Raw genomic sequence first — 9,695 nt, 5'->3', positions numbered from 1 at the left:
CCTGGCTTAGTTGCACGAACTGCCGGTTTTTCTGATAATGTTTGACTAGATAGTCCAAGAAAAATCTAGAGGACAACAGGACATGCCCAACGGAGGGGGAAAAAGTCAAGAAAAACACGCAAACGGGCATTTCAGACTGTGGCCGGCTGCAGAGCTGATGTAATCTGTATATTTACATGTATGTTTTCAATAATGAATACACCAGCTAAAACTCACTCACACAAACACTCTCACCAACAGATTGATTCTCAGGAACTAACAGATGTATTATTATTTCAGCTCTTTTATGAAAGACATTATCTTTGATGTTTCCTCTTATAATAAAACTGCAGCGATTTGTGAAGTAGTGTGGATGATCTTGAAAATGTGTTCTTAAATTCGAGTTTTGCCATTCATTTAACATTTCACCCTTGTATTATGTTTTTTTTTTTCCCCCACGCCTTTGCAGATTGACTGAGTGGTCTTAACACTTTTGAGTCTCGTGCTGTGATGATACCAACACACAATCGTATGTTTTACTCTCTAGTGTATGAAACATGTTGCTTTTGAACTTGTTTTCAATGTGACAAAAACACGAACCAAAAAAGAGAAAGAAAAAAGAAAGTGAAAGGGTGGAAAAACTTTATAACGCTTTGGGTCTGTGGACTCAAACAAAATGTAAGTCTCAATGACAAAAGGTGTTTGTTCCTCTCAATAAAGCCAGACTCTATTTGGTTAACTGTTATCATGTCTTGTGTTCCTATTGGTTGCTTGTTTGTCTGTACATAGTAAAATGGAATGAAGTAATACAAAGGAGGTAAAATTGTAAGATATTGCAAAACACCAAAGTAAGATGCTGTTATTCAATTAGAACAGAGGGCCCGAGTCACACTTAAATTTTCTGATTTGCATGGCATTAGACACAAAGCCAGATTTTCAGATTATTTCTTTTTTCAATTTGTCTCATGTACAGTTCACACAGGTAAAAATAAACATGTTGCACAAAGTTTAATAACCATAAACACTATTCATTATTTTATTACGTGTTGTACTTTATTTCTTTAATATAAAAGTCACTTGTTTTGAAATTGGATCTCTTAAAAATAGTTATTTATGAAATATTATAATTTAAAACAATGCTTTTCTATTTTAGTACATTTTAAGATGTAAATTATTCCTGTTACCGCAATTATTAATATTAGCAGAATCAGCATGTTCAATGTTATAGACAAATCACAGTAAATAGGCCCAGAGAAACAGAAAACAGATGAGTGCATAATACAAAATGAAGTTTATTTGGCAACTTTGTGTTCAAAAATAATGTCATGTAATTTACAACATTTCTCAAACAGCACCAAGTTCTTCATTAGAAACGCATGAGACACTGCTCATAGGAGTTTCACTTCTGGATGGTTTGAGCAGACACCAAGAGCTGATCAAACTGCAGCCTGGACTGAAATAACATTATACAGTGAAACAGACAACCATTATTACTTGTAACGAAGATGGACATGAATTATAAAAGAAAAACAGCCTAGTATTTCCAATTCCCATGCATGAGAGGTTGGAAGTGAGTGTGTGTCTACAAGAGCCTCAACATCATAGGGGTCATAGTTCAGGGTCGGCTGAGTATCTGAGTGTGTGTGTGTGTTAGAACAGCTGGAGTCCAGCTTTGAGTTTGCTCAAATCACTGTGAGTCCAAAGCGGCCCATCTGCTCCACTGGCTCTGCTCTGAAGGGGAACACTGTGGATAAAGATGCATTTTAATGAAAATCATATTACAACAACATGTTCCTAACAGTAAAAGTTTCGAACTCCTCTCACCTCCTGTTGCCATGGTGCTTGGGGAGCTGATCTAGCTCCACCTGCTGGTCAAATACAGTAAATGTAGAATAGCACTCCACCATCAAACAGGAGGGGTCCTCTGGCTGTCCTGGAACCTTTCCTAGCGGGTACTGTTTCCAGGGGACTTTATCTGATTGGACACAAGAGTACCAGATTTAAGAGAAGAATTAATTCAAAACCATTTTAGGATTTACTACTAATTTACCAATTACAGCTACTTGAGGTGCCCTCAGTCCTCAAGAGGGATTGGCCGGATGCTAGATGGGCGGGGCTTTGAGTTGTCACTCTTCTGTGACCACTTGACATTACTTGTGCAAACTGGCCCTAGTATTTGGGGTCACAGAATCTGACCGCCCTCATGTGTAATGACGGGAAGTGTGCAGATGGTCTAAACTTATGAATGATTGTATTATTCAAGTAACAGGTGTTTCGTTTATTTGTAATAAACTGCAGACATGCTGCAGCACAAACAATGTTTCATTAACAGAAGGCAATCCATAAACTAACTGCAGTGTTATTTATATACTATATAGGTTTTTAGAAATATTTAGTTGGCTTTTTTTTTTAGCTTCAATTTGAATTGTTTTTGTATGTTTTTATTACTTTAAAATAACTGCAATTCGTTTCAGTTTTATTAATTCTAGTACTTAAACTAAATGTAGTTTTAAAATGTTGCCTACAGAAGTAAATTGGAAGGAGCAGTTTGTACGACAAGGGTCCCAGACTAAATGGTCAAATATGTGAAAAGTACTTTTATGAATCTGACAACTGACCTCCTTCCTCAACAGTAATGAATAAATTACTAAATGTAATTTTTAAAAACATAAAATACTCTACAAAACGCAGCAGGTGAGGGTGTGAGTGTTACCTGTGCACACGCTCCATGCTGATCCTCGTAATGCAAAGTTTCTCTCCTGTATAGTTTCTGCGCTTAGCTTTTCCTGGAGGTCCTCTGTGGGCGGAGCCTGCACGGGTCTGGGGGCGTGGTTAGATGAGTGGCTGTCTCGGTTCTGGGAGGTGTTACTCTTGAGTCTGTCCTGAAGGTTCTGCAGGGTGTACACAGGCTGGGCGGGGTCTGAGGGTCCGGGGGAGCTGTTCTCATGGTAACCCTGGGTGTAAATGCTGCAGAGCCGAAGCAGGTTCTGCTGGGCGTCATGTGGGAGGGGCTTATCCATGTCACTCAAAATCCTTAAAGAGCAAGCTAAATTAGATTAGTTACTTACCCATACGTTTTGTGTGAATATGTGTGTGTTTACTCACTGTCGCAGAAGGAAAGGTGTAGCTGGGCATGGTGCGTTCACACATGTCGAAATCAGATTCTGCCACGGAAACTGTATTCTGTTCATGAAGATCCTATCCTTGGATAATTTTAATCGCTTGTGAGCCTTCAATTCACCTGCCACACAAACAGAGTTTGTTAAAAGAAGTCGTTTAGAAGAACTTTCAACACAATATTCATGAAAACTTAAAAAAAAAACGTTGGGACTCATTTACTAAGCATTCATTCATGTGTGAAATCTACATACACATGTTTTCACAAGTTAATACCATTCATACTAAAATAAATTTGTGAACTTACAAAAAAAAAAAAAAAAAAAAATGCTAGGAACAACAAACAATGACACACACAAAAAAAATCTCATACTCTGGCCAGCCTTATTAACATGATGAAATTTTATACATCGATATAAAATAATATTTCATGAAAGTTGTATGAAATACTTCATGCATTTATAAGTGAATGAGACCAAAACATTAAGATGATCAAATATTAAAACAATAGATAATTGTTAAAAATAAGGCAAAAAATAAATAAATAAATTGAAGACACTTTCTGGCTTGTATTGGATTATTTCAAGAGATCAGATTTTCACATATTTTTGTTAAATTATGATAAAAATGTTTAGATAAATTGGTTTAACTGAGCACTTTATAAAATTACAAATATTTTCACAGACTAAAATTAGATGATTTTTTAAAAAGCACATTCTTCAATATATCTTCTTTTGTGTTTAGCATTAGAAAGAAATTCATAAGGTTTGGAGCAACTTGACGGGTGAGTACATGATCAGATTAATGGGTGAACGATCCTTTTAAGTGTCCAAATACTTTTTAAAAGAACACTGTATAATACCACAGAGACCCGGAGGATGTCTCAGATTCCTACTTTTGCTGTTGCAGAGTAAAATTTCGGAGATCCAGGAGGCGATGTAGTAAGTTCTGTGCCTGGAAGGCTCATTCGAGAGCTCGGCGAACAGTTTATCAAGGATCAGGTTTATGAAGATGGGTGTATTCAGGGCCTTCAAACATGGCAACCAGAAGTGCAAAAAGACTCGAGGAAGACATGGGGCGAACATGTCCACAGAGTCCTCTACAGAGAGAAAGAGAGAGAGAGGTCAATTTCATTTACGTGAGCCAAGTCCTTCATGCTTCATAAACAAATCTGCTGCATTTCTACCTGAGGGGTCAATATCCAAAGACTCCAGTTGTTCTGCAGTAGGAATAAGGAATCCATCCTGCATTAAAACATCAACGAGGATGTCTCTGCAACACAGACAGAACAGATGGCAATGAGACACATGCTCTTAAACATATCAGAAATAAAGACTGTTCACTTGCACACACCTGGCCTCTGTGGTGAAGAGTGTGATCTGCGTCAGGATCCAGCTGAGATCGGCGCTGGCATCTGGCCACACGCCACGCTGCCCGCCCTGCTTTGCCAACTCTTCGTACGTCTACCAAAAACACAAAAGCAATGGGCACGACATTATTAACAACTTGAAACTACTTAAAACTTTGTTAACTTGTGTATATACCACAGACATTTATGTTTATGCATTTAGCAGACGCTTTTATCCAAAGCAACTTACAGGCTATACATTTTTTTTTTTACCAGTATGTGTGTTCCCTGGGAATCGAACCCACAACCTTTTGCACTGCCAAAGCAATGCTCTACCACTGAGCCCCAGGACCTACAATACAGTGTTATACACATACCAAAAACATTCAAGTTTCACCTACTGTTTTCTGAGCTTGGTGTAATCAGATATACTACTCATTTGAAATACTTTTTGGATACTATATAGTAGTGGAACAGGCATATTCAGCCAAGGGTTCTTTGTGTTTAATTGAGAATTCCAACACAAGCCCATACTGCCCTCTGCTGGGATCAGGGAATCTTACACCTTTTCCAAAGTAAAATTCAAGCACTTTCAATATGCATTTTCAAGCTTTTCCAGCACTTTACAACTGTGGCAAAATACAGGTTTACATAGATACTTCACGTTCTTCACTTTAAATCAGATGTTACTGTCCTATTAAAAACCACCTGTCTGGATTGAATTGCCTAAAATAAATAGCCAAAATGCAGAATATAAATTACAAAAATTAAAGAGAATTTACATGGTATCTGCAGGATTTAAAAAAAGGCTTTTTAAGACCTGCACAAATAAAATGAACACTGTATGAGTGGGTAGACCAATGTCTATGGTAACAAATTAATGACTGTACTATAAAATTACTGTAAAAAAAAAAAAAAACCTGATTTGCAGTTCAAAAACTGGTTTTCCACAAATACAAAACGTTTTACATAGTGATAAACTTCACATTTCAGACTTTCAAACTGTTTTTTTAGAAAGGGGATTAGTCAAAAGTATAAATGATTATCTTAATTTAAAACACAAGCGGTCAAGTGGAGCAGTTATGCTTATTTTATCTAAAAAATTAACTATTCATCAAAAAAGCTAATTATTATAAAACCACTGCAACTGCATTTTCAAGCACTTTAACCAAAATCCAAGCACTTTTCAAACCATGAAAACACTACATTAAGATTTGAGCATTTCCAAGACATTCAGTGCTGGGATACCACACACAAAGTGAGATTGGTCCCAGACTTACCTGAAACTGTTCTCGTTCATAAGAGATCAGCAGTTCTCTGACTTTTTCTGAAAAATAGAGAACAAACAGAATTAACATTTAATTGCTCAAATGGATCCACCTTATTTTTCCAGTAAGAGCTTGATATTGCAAACTGGTGTGTCCATATTATTTTCATGTATTATCTTGATTACGAACACACTGGTTTGTAGAGCAAACAGTTTCACAGTTTACTGCACTTTGTTATTCTTCTTGCTATTCCCTAAAGTGGCTAAAGAACTGGAAGTCTCACACATTCACAGGAAACAGCTTACTTCTGCCTTGAAAAATAGATGCTACAGTTTTAAAGGGATACTCCACCCCAAACTGAAAATTATGTTAATAATCACTTACCCCCCATGTTGTTCTAAACCTGTAAAAACTTCATGTGTCTTCAGAACACAATTTAAGATATTTTGGATGAAAACAGGGAGGCTTAATGTCAAAATATTCATTTTGGGGTGGATTATCCCTTTAAGGTTTGGGGTTGGTGTTTTTACTTTAGAAAGAAGTCTCTTTAGCTTATCAAGATGGCATTTATTTGATCAAAAATACAGTAAAAACAGTAATACTGAGAAATATTTGTACAATTTAAAATAACTGTTTTCTATTTTAACATATTTAAAGTGTCATTTAATATTGTAATAGCAAGGCTGAATTTTCAGCATCATTACTCCAGTCCTCAGTGTCCCACGATCCTTCAGAAATCATTCCAGTATGCTGATTTGGTGTTGCTTATTTATGTTTTTGGAAACCACAATGCCCTTTTTTCAGGATTCTTTGATTACTAGAAGGTTCAAAAGAACATCCTTTATTTGAAACTTGCATCTTTTATTACATTAGAAATCCCTTTACGGTCACTTGATTAATAAAAGTATTTTTCACCTTTACTTCTTTGCATTTAAGTATCCTCAGTACACTACAAAGGAATTTAATATTGTGTAATTTATCCTATATTGTAATATAATAGTCATGCTTTTATTATTTTTATTCTGAGCTGCAAGTACAGCATGTAAAAGTCTAGTCTGCTCACTGTGTGCCTCAATCTCCTTCTGTCTGCGGAGTAGCTCTTCTTCATGTCTTTTAGCAAACTCTTCTTCATCCTCCTCTTCTGATGAAGAGTTCCAGTCCTCTGTCAGCTGACTGCCCATCTGGCGAGACCAGTACTGTTGATGCAACCAGTCCAGCACAAATCCACAACCTGAAGAACACAAATGAACACAGACACAAATGCACAGATTTAAGCACTACAATAACATATGCATGTGTGACTGTAAGGGCAGAGCCGGCTCTCACCTTTTCTGCACCACTTTAGAGACGGGAGTCTGCGGTGTGTCAGATCATGCCTGAGGTTTACCACCCACTCTGGAATATTTATCTGTCAGAGAGACGAACTGTAGTCAGACTGCAGATACAGCAGATGATGAAAGACATTCACCTGAGTTGATGTGTGACTTACTTTCCCAGCTAACCGTCGTAAGGGTCTGGCAACACTTTTCTGTTGCCGTTCTGTGATGAGATTAACAAATCTGAAACAAAATCATACCTGTTACTCCAGTAAAGTCAAATTCAATCTGATTTGTATGGTTCGGGTGCACTTGATTGATGATAAACATACCGAACCAGCGCCATGCCATACAGCAGCACTAGATCATTGGTCTCCAGCTGACCTGCGCTGTCCAGCACCTGACAACGGACCAGGTCTGCTGTGCTGTCCACAGCCACTGGAGTGCTTTGTCCAAACCTGTGGTGACAGACAGCATATCAGGGATAATGCATGTGCTTATAAACTAGCTCAGACATATTCAAATGGGGGTGCATGATCTCCAGTGGGCCACAAGACAGAGCTACGGACTGTGAAGAAAAACTGACTGTGAAGAAAAAAAAATGGAAACGACTAAATAAACAATTTGAATAAAATTAATACAAATGTTTGCATAAACTAATTGTTCAAAGTGTATAAGTCTTCAAATTGTTGCCTTTTACATTTTATGAGAGGGTGCCACACACCAATATGGTCATATCTGGGGGTCCGTGGCATATAAAACATTGATAACCCATTAACTAGTTAGTTTAACCTGTTCCATGTCAGTGTAGATGAAATGTAAGCTTCAATCTTACAAAACCCGTCAAAACAGTGCCCCAAACACATCCCAAAATCAAAATAATAGCAAAATATTAAATTTTGCATAAAGCAAGTGTAATCTACTGTTAGGACCCTGCAAATTGCTTGTACTTACTTTGACATTATTTTTAGGACAGTTTAAGCATATTTATTTCCAGTGCTGGACAGATTATTTGCAAATTGTAGTTCCTTACTGATTCATAGTTACATGATCAAAAAAAAAAAATAGTAACAGTGTATATATACGTGTGTGTGTGTGAGTGAAATATGTCATGGGGGTTTCCAGACAGTTAATAATTCAATCACAAAAAAGAAAAATGCATAAGATAGAAAAGAAAACAATACACGAGACGAAACATCAGTTGTCACGTGACCCACCAAACGGTGATCACAACATTTCTTGCGCTGGTACAAGACACTAGATCACTGTCATGTCACAGCAGATCACCATACCTGGCCTTCCACGCAGAGATCCTCTGCAGCGCGTGCTTCTGCAGCGCGGGCTCTTTGGAGAACAGATACTCCAGCACATGCTCGTACTCCGCTTTGTTCATCCAGGCCACGACGTGACGCGTCTTCCCCACCGTTTTCTTCTTCATCTTCAGATCGTACACTTTATGCTTGCTAACGATGTCGTGTCTGGAGTCGCAGCAGGAAAACAAGTATATGCAGTCAGATTCGAAAAACAAAATAAAGCATACGATTCACGTAAATATAATTTCCGAACACATCACGCTGCTACGGTCTACGCCCCGCCAGCGGTACGACAGGTTAAACGCTCCCCTTCCCTTGCACAAGTGATGATCAATGGTTCCGCACGTACTGTGTACCTCCTCCAGTACACTTTTAGCAATAGAAGAGAAGGTTTAAAATAGAGCTTGCGATAATAACGTTAACTGCATTTAAATGATTGTTCTAAGTGTAGTCTATGGCAATAAATAACAGTTTCCTCAAAATGCTGCTCAGTTTAAAGTATTCCGCATGGTGTTTGTACAAAGCTCATGAGCACGATCAGCCATATTTTTTTTCATGGGCAAGATTCAGTCAAAGCAGTGAAACTCCAAAACCTCCAGCTATTTTGATAAAACCCGTCCTGTTTTGATATCACACAGTGAAATTAAGAGATTAATTTGAACTCTTTAGAAAACATCCCATTAACATCCAACACTGCCAAAAAGTAGCATGCTTCTGCATTTGGATCTTGTACCCCATTCTACTTAAATATGACAAGCATGAAGTACCTTTGTATATTATATCAAAGTACCATGGTATTACATATTAATCCTCGACTGTACCAACACAGTACTTTTTGTATGAGAAACCGGTAGATTTTACGATCTTCAGTGAGATAATATTCATAATTTGCCATATTAAGATAGATGTCTTCATTGGTGCTCTGTTACATGCAAAGCACCAATTCCGAGATTGGGTTACCATACAAGTCAAATGTCACGACTTTCATTTTAAAATATTTATCTGCCAAATATTGCCCTATCCTAACAAACCATCAATGGACAGCTTATTTATTCAGCTGATGATGTATAAATCTAAAAAAAAGAAAAGAAAAACTGACTATTAATACTGGTTTTGTGATACAGGATCACATATTACATGCTCTAAAAGATACTGAGTGTTTATCAGTAGGTCTTTCCTTTGATCTCTTATTTCTTTAAAATTTAATTCGATTAACTTTGAGACAAGTTACATAACACGATTAAGTTTTAAGTCCATATAAAGGAAACGCATTTCCCGAACCAAAATCTGCCAATCAACAGAGGAATTTCTGTGGAAAATTACGTCACTTTTGGAATTGTGAGGGATACCCCCA

At 37.3% G+C, this 9,695-nt stretch overlaps 1 protein-coding gene across 1 annotated transcript; it reads right to left on the bottom strand.

Annotated features, from left to right (window-relative positions):
• Positions 1 to 1,251: 1,251 nt before the first annotated feature.
• Positions 1,252 to 8,678, bottom strand: las1l (LAS1 like ribosome biogenesis factor). Its single transcript, XM_059551116.1, has 13 exons — positions 8,321 to 8,678; positions 7,361 to 7,486; positions 7,202 to 7,271; positions 7,039 to 7,120; positions 6,776 to 6,943; positions 5,725 to 5,771; positions 4,450 to 4,559; positions 4,283 to 4,368; positions 3,992 to 4,195; positions 3,085 to 3,220; positions 2,693 to 3,012; positions 1,804 to 1,954; positions 1,252 to 1,723 (listed from the first exon to the last, which is right to left on the bottom strand). Exons 1-13 carry the CDS (start codon positions 8,464 to 8,466, stop codon positions 1,630 to 1,632), a joined length of 1,740 nt encoding a protein of 579 aa, XP_059407099.1. The 5' UTR covers positions 8,467 to 8,678; the 3' UTR covers positions 1,252 to 1,629.
• Positions 8,679 to 9,695: the final 1,017 nt, after the last annotated feature.

The sequence above is a fragment of the Carassius carassius genome, chromosome 5 (assembly GCF_963082965.1).
Source record: "Carassius carassius chromosome 5, fCarCar2.1, whole genome shotgun sequence".
Lineage (NCBI taxonomy): Eukaryota > Metazoa > Chordata > Actinopteri > Cypriniformes > Cyprinidae > Carassius > Carassius carassius.
The sequence above is the reverse complement of the archived record's forward strand: the minus strand, read 5'-3'. Positions and strand labels throughout refer to the sequence as shown.

Coding starts and splice junctions, on each gene's coding strand:
- las1l (XM_059551116.1), bottom strand. CDS start 8,466: ATGAAGAAGAAAACGGTGGGGAAGACGCGTCACGTCGTGGCCTGGATG. Junction 7,487..8,320: donor ATCTCTGCGTGGAAGGCCAG/GTATGGTGATCT, acceptor CTGTCACCACAG/GTTTGGACAAAGCACTCCAG. Junction 7,121..7,201: donor TACGACGGTTAGCTGGGAAA/GTAAGTCACACA, acceptor TCTCTCTGACAG/ATAAATATTCCAGAGTGGGT.